Genomic DNA, 14708 nt, shown 5'->3' on the forward strand with positions numbered 1-14708 from the left:
TCCTGCAGGAATTTGTGAGGGCACCCTGTGCCAAGCTCAGAGTGTGGGCTGGAATTGTCAGCTCAGGACAAGGCACTGTGCAGTTAAATCCCCTTTGTCAGCAAAGGGACGTTTTTCATTCAAAGGACAAACAAGTGCTGTGTGATCCTGCTGTAATTAGCTAAAGCATGGAATTAATGTTTGGCCTGATCACAGAATCATAAAGTCATATAATCACAGAATCACAGATTCGTTGAGGTTGGAAAAGCCCTCTAAGACCATCAAGTCCAACCATCCCCAGCACTGCCAAGGCCACCACTGGCCCGTGTCCCCAAGTGCCACATCCACAGGGCTGTTAAATCCCTCCAGGGATGGGGATCCACCCCTGCCCTGGGCAGCTGTGCCAGGGCTGGACAGCCCTTTCCAGGAAGGAATTCTCCCAATATCCAACCTGAGCCTCCCCTGGCCCAGCTGGAGGCTGTTCCCTGTCCTCCTGTCCCTTGTTCCCTGGGAGCAGAGCCCGACCCCCCCCGGCTCCCCCCTCCTGTCAGGGGGTTGCAGAGCCAGAAGGTCCCCCCTGAGCCTCCTTTTCTCCAGGCTGAGCCCCCCCAGCTCCCTCAGCCCCTCCTGCTGCTCCAGCCCCTTCCCAGCTCCATTCTCATTCCTGGAAATGCTCCAAGCCCTCAATGTGCTCCTTATCCCGAGGGGCCCAGAACTGCCCCCAGGACTCGAGGTGTGGCCTCCCCAGTGCCCAGCACAGGGGGGCAACCCCTGCCCTGCTCCCGTGGCATTGCTGGCACGAGCCAGGACGCCCCTGGATTTGGGATAACGGGATTAATGAACGGAGCTGCTTTCCTGGGCGCTCCCCAGGGCTGGGGGCTCCCGGCCCCCAAACCCCTTTACCGGCCACTCTCCCAGTCACACCAGTGTCTGTAGCGATCCACACCAGTGTCTTCAGCGATCCCCAGCAGTGGATCCCCAGCATTATTTCCAGTGATCCACCCCGGAGCCGCCTGCAGATGGCAACAGCTCCCCGGCCCCGCATCCCCCTGGAGCTGCTTGCGGCTCATCCCGGCTCCTCAGCGAGGATAGCAGATGATAACTGCAATAATCATAAACCACAACAATAAAAAAATAACATAAAATAATAAATCGACAGTATAATAAAGTAATTTTAAAATCTTGGGATCGTAGAATAATTTTTGAAAGTCCGATAATGGGTGGTTTCGTTGAGTGATGGAGGAGCCCAGCTGCCTCTAAGCTGGGAATATCCCTTCCTAGTGGTACAAAAGGGCTCACTGAAAACCCTGCTGAACTCCTGCTGCACCACTCAGGCAGTTCCCAACACATTCTGTTATAATGCAGAAATAGTTTTTATTCTATTCCCAACTCTTATTTTTTTTTTGCATCACAGCAAATTTAAATGGGAAGAGGGAAAGTATAGAGGGGGTATCAGGAAAGAATCCTTCCCTGAGGGTGGTGAGGCCCTGGCACAGGTTGCCCGGAGAAGCTGTGGGGTTTTTTTTACACAGCTATTTTTGCTGTGTGGGGTTTGATTTTGCTTAAATAAAAGGCAGGGACCGGCTGCTCCTTGGGGTAAAAGCAAGTGAGGAGAGAGGAGGATTCTAAGCCAGGAAAGGAGAGGAAGGAAACCAGAGGGAATTGCTGGATGGGGCAGGAAGGAGAGACAAAACCTCTGGCTGTGGCTGGCAGCAGATGGGAAGCACAACAGAAAGGAAAGTCAGTGGACACAAGGAGGAAATGAAAATGAAAGGAGGAAAAATGCTTTTCAGCCTCAGGCACACGTTCTCCTACTCAGTAAAATACATATTTTACTGTATATAATTTATCTGTAGAATACATAGAATACTAAATATATATTTTACTATATATGTGCTTTGCCCCCACTCTGTGGTTTGAGGAGCTGGTGGTCAGAAAATCAAGATTCTGGGGGGGGGGGGGGGGGGCTCAAGATTTATGAGGGGCAGGGGGGGGCTGAGACCATCACCCACCCCCAGCCTCAGACCCCCAGCCCGGGGGGACACTGAACTCCCCAGTGCACAGCAAGATGGATTTTCCCCTTCCACCACCAAACCCGTGCCACGTTTCCCTATTTTTATCCTGATTTTTCAGGAATTAAATGTCAGCGGCTGAACTAACGAGCCCAGGCTGTGCAGGAAGCCGGGGCTGGACACGGCAAATCTCTTTTGGCCCGACGGGACCCACCCACCTCATTCCCAACAGGGAATATTTGCCCTTCTCCAGCAGCCCACCAGTTTGTGGCTGCCCAAAAGGAGCCCACCAGCGGTGTGGTGGCCAGCGGGACCCCCCGGGCCCGAGGATTGGATCCAGGGAGGGTCGTTCCGGAGCTTTTCCCTGCTTTTTGTGCCGCCTCCGAGGCCGACGCGGTTATTTATGGAGCGTAAACACCACGGCTAAAAATAGCAGGATCAAACCTCTCCTGCCCCCTCATCCTGCCCCCACGCTGCCCTTCCAGCCTCAGCATCCTCATCCCACCCTTCATCTCTTCCTTAGGATGCTTCCCTGTGGATCACACAGCCCCACACCTGCCCCATTCCCAGAAAAACAGCTTTTCTCCCTTTTCCCCCCCGCTTTTTAACAACCTCCTTCCCAGGCTGTTCCCTGAGCGCCCTGAGTTGGAGGGATGTTGGATTTACCTCCTGCAAAACCAGGGGAAATCCAGGGAATTCGGGCTGGTGAGACAAACTGGGGCGGGAAATGTTTAATTTAGCAAAAATAAAGCCTCTTCAGAGGGAGGGGAAGAGCAAAGGGGCAATGGGAGAGGGTTCTCAGCAGGATGGTGCTCCCGGGGCGTTACCTTGCTTTTAGTGACCCCCAGGAAAACCGGGATCACCTGAAATCCCTGTGTGGGACGGCAGGAAGGCAGCTGGGATGCAAACAGGAGTGATCCGGCTTGGAATGCGGGAGCCGATGGAGCGAGGACCATCCCAGCGCATCCTTTCCCCGCCCGCTGCTCCGGGAGAGCTCGGGACGCCCGAGGGCAGCCGGGGCGGGATCATCCCGCTGGGAATCGCTCCTCCTGACTCATGCGAGTCGTGTGGGTGGCACAAAAAGCCGCGCGGGAGGGGGAAAAGGGCTGGGAAAGAATCCGCGGCTATTTTTAAGCCCGAAGAATTGGAAGAGGCTGAGCTTTTTGGGCTGAGTTGTAAATAAAAGTGAGATGAAGTCACGGCAGAATTCCAGGGCTGGAGCGTGGCAGCCCCTGGAGAACCTCCATGACCAACGGGGACGCGGCTGGAAAAATGTTGCTCCTTGGAAAACACTAAAAATTAAATTAAAAAAAAAAGGGGGGGGGAGGGGTTTGGTCATTCCAAACCAGCACAGGGATCATTCCAACCGGGACAAATTGTCTTTTATTCCTCTGAGGATATTTCAGTGTCCAGCTGCTCGTGGACACATCTCCTCCTGGAGTCCCTGACAGCCAAGGGCTTGAGTTCAGATGGTGTTGGATCCAGGTTTAATCCTGGAATTTAGAAATTAAGGTAATTTCTAAAAGAAAAACAGCCATTGGAGCAAATCAGCCCTTACAGGAAGAGTTGCTCATTATTTGTAACCCTAAAACCTCCTTCCAAACTCATTGCATGAGTGGGAGCCTTTCCAAGGAGTCCAGGGATTAAAATCCTAATAATAAGGAATTCTTTGTTGCAAGAGGACAACCAATATAACCCAATCTTTCTAATGTTCATTTTTACTGGAAGGAATAGAATATATTAACTCTGAGACGAGAAGCCTGACAACCCATTGGTATCAAGATCATTGCCCTGTGAGATTTCCACCTTTTATTTATTGAAGAAAAGAAAATGCTATTAAATAAATAAATAAATATTTAGTAAAGAAAATCTATAAATAGATATATAAATAAATATGTGATACATGTGAATGAACGAACTTTATTTATTTATTAGATTTGATTTATTTATTTATTCAAGAAAATACATTCCTTTTCTGGAGGACACCCAGACTTGTTAACAGCAGAACTGCCCAGGAAGGAATCAGAGTCATCCAGGGGTGTTTTAGCCTCTCACTCTCTTTCCCTCTTTTTTAAATAGTCCAACAGCAAATATTTGCTGGCAGTGGAGATTTCTGAGCTCTGAGGTAATGGCCTATTTTTTATTTTTTTTTTTCACATATGCAGAGTCATCTCCTTGTTCCTGGAGCCTTATTGCAGTTACAGATGTGCTGGAGAAATGGGAAGTGCTGGAATCAAACCCCAGCTCTGTGGGTTTGATTCCAGCAACTCTGAGCTTCCCCTGAGCCCTGCTCCAAGCTCCCTGCCCATGGATGGCCTTTTTTAGGAGCATCTTCAGGGGTTTTTACAGAAATATCAAGAGCTCCATATTCTGGCCTTGGAGGAGGTTCCCACCAGGCTGAGCTGGGTTTGATTATCATGGAATTGTGGAGTGGTTTGGGTTGGAAAGGATCTTAAAGCCCATCCAGTGCCACCCCCTGCCCTGGGCAGGGACACCTTCCACTAGCCCAGGGTGCTCCAACCTGGCCTTGGACACTTCCAGGGATGGGGCAGCCACAGCTTCTCTGGGCAACCTCCACCACAGCAGCAGTTTGTTCCATAATTCCTATAAAAACCTCAAATATCACAAGGTTTGGGTCTATCAGATATTATAAATTCTATCACTGAAGCTGTGAGTGCTGAGCTGGTTTTTATCAACCACCCAGTTCATCACCCAAAGCTGTGCTTCCCTCCATCAATCCATGGGGTCATTCCCACTTCCAAATGCTGCTCACCACATGGCAAAAGACAAAGTGCATTATGTTTTTTTCCCCAACTAGTTTTCCCATATCTGGGGGGGAAAACTTATAAAAGGAAACTCAGAAGTGAAGCCTCATAGTACCAAGAGCATTTTAGGGAGCAGGTTCCTGTGGGGTGAGTTCAGAAATCCCCAAATTCCAGCAGGCTCGGGGACAATTCCATGCCCTATCAAAGGGTTATTTTGCCATGTCAGCACTTTGGCACCATCTCCAAGATCCAGAAGTGAAGTTTTAATGATCTGCTGCTCCAAAGGGATCGATGGGTTCCTGCAGGGGTCATTTGCAGGATCAATAATTGTTCAGCCCCTGCAAAACTGGAGAAAATCAGCTTTGAAGCTCCTTCCCAGAAACCGCTCAGTGGCTCCAGACTTTCTCCCCCAGACTCTGGGCAGCTGCAAAGTGGGTTTCTTGGAAAAGGGCAGATTTTGAGGCTGGGGGAGGCACAGTGTGGCTGCTGAGGAGGGTTTGTCCAGGCTCAGCAACTCCTGGTGCTGCCCCAGTGCTCTGTTGGGGGACAGAGAAAGGTCCTCAGGCCAGGTTGGGCAGGACTTGGAGCAGCCTGGGCTACAGGAATGTGTCCCTGCCCATGGAATCCTCATGGAACCAGTGACCCCTGTCTACCACCACACTGGCACAGGAACCCACAGCCAGGAGAAGACACTCTCCATGCATTTCCAAAACCAGCTCCACCATCCAAATGCCCCATACCCACAGAGGATGCAGCACCTCCATGGCCAGTCCCCCCAGGATGAGTCCCCTGGCCCTGATTTCCCCAGGAGCCCATATTTCTGCATTCTCCCAAGCCAGCCATGGGGCTGCTGGACCTGGGGCTGCTGGAGTGGCCACAGCTGCCTACCAGGATTTGAATTCTTATTTCTCCTTGCTGTGACAGCGCCCTGTTCCCTCCAGCCACTGATTCCCTGATCTGACAGGACACAGAGCTGCTCCTCAGGCTCTGCTGCAGGCTGAGCCCGTGGCACGCACTGCAGGGCCAGCCAAAAGTACCTCTAATGAGCTATCAACAGGCTTTAATATTTCATGGTGCTCTGATCAGAGTTAGGGCTTATCAGAAATGCTGTTAAAACGCAGCCTCTGGGAATGGCCAGGAGGGTTTCACCCGGCGCCCGAGGTTTACTCACCGTCCTATTTGCCTTAAAAACATCACAGCAGTTATAGGCAGGAGTCTGGTGAGAATGTGGCCCCTGGCACGGCAGGGAGCTGCTGCCAGAGCCAGTGCACAGCATCCCAAATCCTGCTGGCCATGGGCAAGGAGAAGTCCCCAAAGCAAAGGGTCCCTGCAGCCACCCTGGTGCTGCCCAGGCAGGTCAGTCCTAAAGCAACTGGGGCTGGGGCTGTGCCCACTGCTGCCACCCTCCTGCTCACCTTTCCCAGCTCCAGCACCCTTCTGCAGGGAGAAACGCCCAAAAGGTGAGGATATACCCAAAGAATAACCCCCTGAATATGGAGAAAGAACAGCAGGTTCTCGTTGTTTGCCAGAAGCCCAACCCCTCCTTCCTCAAACTCTGCCTGGTGCTGTGTCGCCACTGAGAACATTTTGTCCCCTATCGTTGCTCCTGAGCTCCCCAAAATTTGTCATAGCTGTGACAGCTGTGAATTATCCCAAAGTGGGGCTGGCAGCAGGATGGGGTTTGCAGATCTGAGCAGTGAAATCATCCCCAGTGGAGCAAACAGGACAGAGGAAACAAGTCCATCCCTCGTGACAGTGACAGCGGTGAGTCAGTGGCTGCCCATCAGATTTGGCACGTGCTCACCCAAAAGGAAACCAGGCAGAAAGGTGCTGCTCAGTTTTTGCCACATTCCATGTTAGTTTTTCCATGACTAGATGAGACCTTCCTCCCCTCTCCTGTTTGCCTGAGTTTTGCAGCTGAGCCGGGGGGGATCAGCAAACGACCCAGATGAGGGGCTGTGGTCAGGGAGGACAGATAAAGGGGTGGGTTGGGACACCAGGAGTGTGGCAATGGTCACTCCCTCCTGGGTGACACAGGGATCTGTGAAACTTTAGTCATGGGAATGAAAAACAACAGAAAGGAAGGATGAGGAGCTCCCTCTGTGCCTGTACTGGTACTGCCCACCCTGACACTGCTGGTGTCCTTTTTAAGGGGCAAAAGCAGTGGTGGGCTCTGCACCTTGGGTGTCCCTCCCGTGGGTTGCTCAGGGCTCAGGCGTCACTTACCTCATGTCCTTGGCTACCACTCATCCCTACAGCCTCAAACTCATCTCCACACTCTTAGGTTCATTCCATATCCTTAGGTGTTGCTCATCCCCACATCCTTGGCTACCACACATCTTTGTGTCCTTGAGCACTGCTCATTCCTGCATCCCCAGGTTCACCCTCACATCCTTGAGTCCTGCTCATCCCTGTGTCCTTGGGTGCTGCTCTTCCCCTCATCCTCGGGTACCACTCATCCAGTGCCCTCAGGTACTGCTCATCCCTGAATCTTTGTGTCCACACATCCTTGTGTCCTCCAGTACTGCTCATCCCTGCATCCTTGGGTACCACTCACCTCTGTGTCCTTAGGTCCTGCTTTTCCCTGCATCCTCGGGTACCTCTCATCCTTGTGTCCAGGGTACTGCTTATCCCTGCATCCTCGGGTTCACCCCACATCCTTTGGCTCATCCCCATGTCCTCACTTTATCCCTGTGAGTGATTCCACACTATCCCCGCTCGGTGGTCCCGCCCCAGCTGGTTCTCAGCGCTAATTTTGGGGCACGCTGAGGGCCGAGGTGGGGTGGGTGGCAGGGTCTCCCCGCCGGGCGATGCCGCTCCTGGCCGGGTTCCCCGGCCCCATTAGCCCGTGGAGCGCCGCCAGACATGCCCATCAATATTTCACGCGGGATGAGGCCCCTCCGGGCGCGGATAAAAGGCGGCTCCGCGGGCGGGCGGAGCGCGGGGATGGCGGGCGGGCGGGGGCCGGGGCCGTGCGGCCGCGGGGGCTGCGGCGGGGCGGGGGCCGGGCCGGGGGTCGCCGCGGGACCCCCCTGGGTGCCTCGGGCGCGGTGGGTGGCCCGGAGGGTCGCGGCGCTGCTCGTGCTGCTGGCGCTGGTGGCCGCGGGCTGCGCCCTCCGCCGCCGAGCCTGCCCCGCGCCCCGACGGAGACCCCCGGCCCGGCAGCGACCCCCGGCCCCGCCCGGCCCCGCCGGCCCGCTCGGGGGTCCCGCTGTCCCCCCGGGAGCGGGGCTGGAGCTGCCGCCGCTGCCCCGCTACGAGCAGGTGAAGCATCTGCCCAGCTACGAGGAGGCGCAGGGGGGGCTTCGCGGCTGAGACCCCCGCCCCGCGCACCCCTTGGGGCCGGGGGGAGCCGGGCGGAGCCCCCAAACCCCTGCACACCTCCTGGGCCGGGGGGAGCCCCTCAAACCCCTGTGCATCCCCTGGGGCCGGGGGGAGCCGGGCTGAGCCCCCCCCACCGCTGCGGACCCCGGACCTCGCCCAGAGGGACACAGGGGATGGCTGGGAGTCCCGGGAGACGCTGGATATCCCCAAGGGCCAGGCGCTGGTCCCCGCGGTCTCCAGGAGCGATGCGACGCCAGGACACAGCAGCGTTCCCTGCAGGGACATCGGGAATCCCGGGGAAGGCTCCCACCGGGATCCGCGGCAGGAGGGCCTGCTGGACACCTGGCTGTGCGCAAGGGATGTGCGGGATTCCTCGGGGACGGCCCACGGAGGGATGCGCTGCTGTGCCTGGGAAGCAGCTGCTGGCTCGCAGTGGGACAGGATCCAGGACACCAGGACTTCCCAGAGGGACACATCCCAGTGCTCGAGGGACTTCCAGGAGGAGACTGACTTGGGGACATCACCTCTGGCCCAAAGCCATCGCCTCCAGGATGGTGACGTGCTCCTCAGGGAATGATGGAAAGAGCCGGCTGCAGTCGGGCGCAGCATCCCCAGCTCCCCTCGCCTGGGCACGGGATCACGCTCCCTGGAATTCTGGGCTTGCTCAGCTATGGAAGCAGCAGGAGGCTGTGCCCATGGACATGGCTGGGTGACTCTCCCCCTCCCACGCCCAGGGGTGATGGGGGCACGGCAGGAGCAGGATCTCCCCCTGGAATCACGCGGCGGGTGTACGGAGCCTGTAGGGAGCCTCCCGGGGGCACAGGGCAGAGGGAGGAGAAACACCCCCAGAGCTTGCTAATAAAATCCTGGCACCTTCTGCTCCCGTGCTTTGATTTCCCTCCCGGTGATCCGGGATCCTTCCTGCCCCAAGGGAAGGGCACATCCCAACCCAGCACAGGCCACCGGTGCCGACACTGCCCACAGCTGGAAAACTTGCCAGGAACAAGGCAAATAAACCAAGGTGACATCACATCTGAATGAGCTGGGAGCATCTAAATTACTCCTAAATCACCCATAGACCACAGCTTCCTACAGGATTAGGAGCTCACCTGAGCTCTCCCAAGAATGGAACCGGTTTGTGCCTCAAAGCTCCATGAAATCCCTTTTTTTCCCAGCTTGAATTGAGCACTTGGAGGATCCTGTCAGGAGCTGCAGCCACGAGCCCTTTCCTTTCCCTCTTTTCAAGGCACATCTCATTGCAGAGAAGCCCTGAATGCTTATTTAGAACAGAATTAGAGCATTTCCAAACTCCCACATTTACATAAGGCGAAATATTCCCGCAGAGCCACAAAAGACACAGGAATAATTAAAACATTCCAAGTTTTGGGCACCCATTTAATTTCTTCCCTGAAGGCACACCAGCCCATCCCTGTTTCCCATGAAGCACTTAGTTCTCATCAGAACCATCTACAGCAGGGCAAAGGCACCTGAATTAAAATTAACAGGTTGTGTTTCAGTATTGGAAATTTTATAGCACTGAACTGGATCAATAAAAATGTACTTTGGAAATAAGAGAGTCTCCCATGTGATCAATTCATAATCCCCTTTTTTCTCCCAAACTCTTCCCTCTGCAGAGTAAAATGTCATCTCTGGCATCACAAAAATTAAGAAGTGGAAGCCTCAGAATTTGTAGGTTTAATAATAAAAACATATAAATCCAATAAAAATATTAAACCCATATATATATATCATTAAAAATATAAACCCCAATAGTGTCTCCCACAATTCCCCCTTATCTCTAGGTTATATAATATTTGTATATCTATTTAAATAAATACCTATATATTTAAACTTCAGAATTGAATTTTAGAAAGCTTCAAGCTTTTCCATAATTGGTTTTTTTATAATTTTGACTATTCTGAAGTGAAGAAGGCAACAATCACCAGGGTTTTTCTGCAGGAAATGGTTCTACATAAAGTGTGAAATCAAATTTTCAGACTCAAAGCTGTTCCAGCCCCAAAGGATAAAATCCCACAGATAAACAGAGATCTCAAAAGTCTTATTGTCTTAAATACCAAAAAACAGAAGATATTTTTAATTTTTCCCCTCAACTATTAAAAATATGCAATGGGCTTTTAAACACTCACCTGAGCTTTCACTTTTACCTCATTTTAAGAGATATTTTTCCACCTGCTTTCTGATAACCAGACGTAAAATGAAGTGCAAGAACTCAACTCCCACCCTGCAATGGCAAAATTGGGGTTATATTTGATAATTAATCCAATAATTAATCCATCTCACCAGCACCCAAACAACAGAATTTCAATCATTTAATCCCTGCTTCTTGAATTGGTTTATGAGGGTTTAAATCAAGCTTAAATATTTAAATATTTAAGGGATTATTTGTTTTTAAGGGATATTAAATCACTGGAGAATCACTGTTTTTGCACTGGGCAATAATGTAACCAAACCATACCTGAAACATCTGTATCCTTCTGCTCTTTCTTTTTTATTTATTTATTATTTGGTCTTATTAAGAAATTTATGAACTATGCACAAAAGGGTCACATAATGATTTACAAACCAGAAGACATTTCCCATATGTACAGATATTTTGAGGGTAACATTTTGAAAAATACATATTAAACAATGTCAGTGATGAATAACCTGCTCCTGTATTTATCACACAAAGAACTTCTGCAAAAACATCTCAAATATACAGCCAATTTCATATGTAAAACAAAGAAAAAGTGTGTCTTGATGAAATAACACAAATGTAAAAACAATATTTGCAAATCAAGTGCTTTGGGCAGAAAAAAACTACATGAAATGCTCTTCCTTATTTTAAATATTGTTGTCAGTTATTCATGTCAGATGCTACAAAACCAACCCCCAGTGCTGGTTTTACCTCAAACCACCCTAAAAGCACATTCCAAAGCATTTTAAACAATTTACAGTCTCTCAGAAAATACCCTTTATTGGTAAATAGTTTGCTCAGTGACAATCCTGAGTTGCTGAAATCACCTGAAATCACCTGTTAAAGAACCTGCTGGTCCATATGCACTGACAGAAACAGGTATTTCCATAACTGGGAGTGAAGTGGTTTGTATTTTACAGGCTCAAACTCCTTTTTTACATTTTCAGTACATACAGTTTGCTAAATTTGCTTTTAGGACAATTTAAACAAGACTTTGGAGAGGTCCCTGAGGCTGCAGAAATAACCCAACTGGGTGCTTAAAGAGAGAAATTGGTACTTAATTAGTGGCAACCAAGGTTAAGTCATTTGAATGGCAAAGACAATTTAAAAGCCACGAGCAGAGGGACAGCTGATTTCCCTTTTTTCTCAGACATTATGGACTAAAATGGAGCCAGAAAAATGAACCCAGCTCAAAATGAGAGCGAAGAAACAATTCTGGGTGTCACCCAGCCATTGAGATCTCCACAAATTCTCACTCCTGTTGCCCACTAAATGTTCCTGTGGCTTTTTTTTTTTATGTTTATCAAAATATGCCAGCACAAAACATTGCAGAAGCACTTGTTAAGGTGCCCAAAATGTCAGTTATTGCTGCACAGTCACACTGGTCCTCCCTGCAGGACTGGCTGCTGCTCGTTCTCTCTCTTTAACAATTTCCATCTGGATTTTGGCTCTGATTTTATTCCAGTCCACTTCCAGCTGTAAGAACAGAAAAGCAAATACCCAGAGCTCAATTAGAGAGAGGTCAGATAATTATTCACTAGCAGGACAATTGGAAGATACAATTACAGAGCATTTAAATTCTATTCATGGAAGATATGAAGGCACAGCTGAGTTCTAACAGAGCTTCCACCTTTAAAATCAACCAAGCTTGATCTATTTTACCAGGACACATCTCATTGTGCCTGGCAATAAGACATTAAAACACAAAAATAACTTGCTTCTAGTTTCAATGTCATGACATCAGTGTCCTGTTACTGAGAATTCATCAATAATAAACGAGGGATGTCTCCTCTGGGTAAGCTGAGAGCATATTACACCAGTTATCTGCTGTAACAGAAATCAGATTTCTGCTTCAAAGTTTGCCTCCTGCATCAATAAATGTTTTGGAATTGTCATTTTCTGCCTGTATTCTGTGTCAGTGAAACTTCAGCCCATGGATACAGCACAATATCCACAGGACAAATGCGAGGTACAACAGTTGTCTGGCTTTCCAAAAATGCTTGATGTGAAAAAAAAAAATGGATCGTGGAGCATTTGATGACCATAAAAACACGTCCAAAAAACTGGGAAAAAAATGGAATTTGGAATTTGTGCAGTTCAGTTTCACTGCTGGAGAACTAACCCTGTCAAAGATGGGATGGGAAAAGGATTTCAAGTGCTGCACAGGGAGTTTTTGGAGTAGCAGCTCCTCCGTTAACCAAGTCAGGGAATAACAAGGAAGGTTCTCCATGAGGGAAGATGTTACTGCAATGCCCACGTTCTCAGGTGAAAAGGCTCATAATACCTTAATTCAGGATGCATTTACTGGGTCCAGGATTCTGAGGATATATAAAAAGTATTAAAAAACTGATGGGTAAAATATAGATACAGCCATTAAGTACATTGTTTAGGTCAGTCTAGAAAAGAGGAAAAAAGTCCTTATTTAAGCCTGAAGGAGTTTTAGGTGGTGAGAGGGAAGCTGAGACCCTTTTTCATCCCTGAGAAGGGATAGCAGCACAAAATCTGGCTTTTCTCTTGCATGCCCTTGTGATTTCCTTCTGATTTTGCTTTATGAGGTTGCAATGAAAATTTAGTTACAGCTTAAAATCCACTCCATTCAACAGGTTCCCTCCTACCCTCAGATCCAGCAGACGAGACCTCTGGCACGTGGATGTGGAAAAGGATTCCTTTACTCCAGAAATCTGCAGTCTGAGACCCAAAGTTTCAAGACTGTGAGGTGAAAAATCCCCCTGCTTAGAAATCCTTCCAGAATGTGCAGCTTTGGTGATGATTTAAAGCCAATCAGTGCCCATTTCTCTGGAATGTGCCTCTGGGGAGTGCCAGGGGATTAATGTGATTTTTGCTCTATCGTGGATTTAAAGGACAGAACACACACTCCCAGCACAGCAGCTGGAAGTGCTGCAGGATGGGAGTGCTTGGGATGTGTGCAGTTATCCTGCTGTATTTTTGAGGTGAATTATTGCAGAATAGGTTCACTGGGGGCCAGACACTGGGCAGTCCATTGTTGAGGGAAGGAAACATCCCCAGGAGTGTTAAAAACTAATGACTTCCATTAGAAACTCAGCTTTATTGTCCAATTAAAGGATCTGAGCTAACAGCTGGAATGTGTTTCCTGATCCAGCAGCTCCACTGGATGGAAGGATTTGATAAAAAGGTCCCTTTTCCTAATTTCACCCTCAGAAAGCTGAGGAACAATGAAGGGAAAAGCAGGAAGGACATGAGGGTTGTTCAATGAAAGGTGCACATGTGGGTGTCTCTCAGAAGGGAAATGTGTGGGAAGGCTCCAGTGGAATCCAAGATACTTCCAACCTGATGAACTTTAAGATCTGCCCTTAAAGACAGCTCCCCCATCTGTCTTTAAGATCTGTTAAATGCTAATACATTGAAAAATAGTAATAAATTGAAGTGACCTCCTGATGATGGAGAGGGTTCCCAGGGTTTGCTGACAATGGATATTTAACTGTTTATCATATCTGGCAGAATGGTTTGTAGTTCACTTAATAAATATGTGGATACCTTCAAAGTTTGTTACTGTTAGTCTCCATAAAATGACATTAAAATATTGAAGACATTTAAAAGAGACACCTTTAACCACAGTAAGGTCCAGCTCCTTGTTTATAGAAAACTACTGTGCCTTTATTTCTATAACTCTTGCCAGATACTATATATACTTTTATATATATATTTTTTTTTTCTGTATTTGTACCTTCAAATAAAACACATGCCCAGCTCTTCCTGGCCAAGCAGCCACACACCAAACCATGAACTTAGATGTAAAATCTTCATATTTATGTTCACATTTGAACCACAAAAGGAAAATATAAGAGCAAACCCATCCCACAAAAAATCAGGCTGCAGGAATAATGCTGAGGAACACTTACCCCTTCTGCATATTGCAAAAATCTCCTGTTGGTTTCTTTTTTACCAAAATCCTCCAAGAACTTCTGCCTATAAGCCAGGACTGTGTCAACATGTGTCTTGTGCTTCACTGCAAGTTCCAGGGCCCTGGGATGAAGCAGAAATGGGGTTGCCAGGCTGGAGAAATGCTCTGGCACAACTACAGGGTTGGAAAAGGACACCCTGGGGGCTGCAGGCACAGATCCCTGAGCCCAGTGCCAAGCAATTCCACATTAGTGTCAGTCACAGGAGGTTAAAATTGGCTACTTTATGCAAAATATCCAACAATTATTTCTGTTGACAACCTCACCACGTCACTCGCTGGACAACAGGAGGCTTTTTATTTCAAGGAAATACAGAATATTTTAGCCCTCTCAGTATAAAAGATGGCAAAAATAATGATGTTTAGTAACTTTTCTACAGTCAGGAATAGCTTCTGAACCTAACTTATGGTATGTACCCTGTAGTATTTACAACTATTGTAGAGGTGGGAAAGATTAGTCATTGGATTAATATAATTCATTGCTCACATCT

General features: G+C 48.9%; 1 protein-coding gene across 3 annotated transcripts in view; it reads right to left on the reverse strand.

The window, feature by feature from the left end:
* Positions 1 to 9471: 9471 nt before the first annotated feature.
* Positions 9472 to 14708, reverse strand: part of IFT80 (intraflagellar transport 80) — a 32800-nt gene continuing 27563 nt past the window's right edge. For all 3 annotated transcript variants that reach the window (XM_051781840.1, XM_051781842.1, XM_051781841.1), the window contains 2 exons: positions 14159 to 14282; positions 9472 to 11753 (listed from right to left, as the gene is read on the reverse strand). In XM_051781840.1, coding sequence (XP_051637800.1) covers positions 11640 to 11753; positions 14159 to 14282 — 238 coding nt within the window. In that variant the 3' untranslated portion in view covers positions 9472 to 11639. The remainder of the gene's footprint in view (positions 11754 to 14158; positions 14283 to 14708) is intronic.

This window comes from Manacus candei, unplaced genomic scaffold (genome assembly GCF_025592945.1).
Source record: "Manacus candei isolate 608988 ecotype Guabito, Panama unplaced genomic scaffold, ASM2559294v1 h1tg000015l, whole genome shotgun sequence".
NCBI classification, from domain to species: Eukaryota; Metazoa; Chordata; class Aves; order Passeriformes; family Pipridae; genus Manacus; species Manacus candei.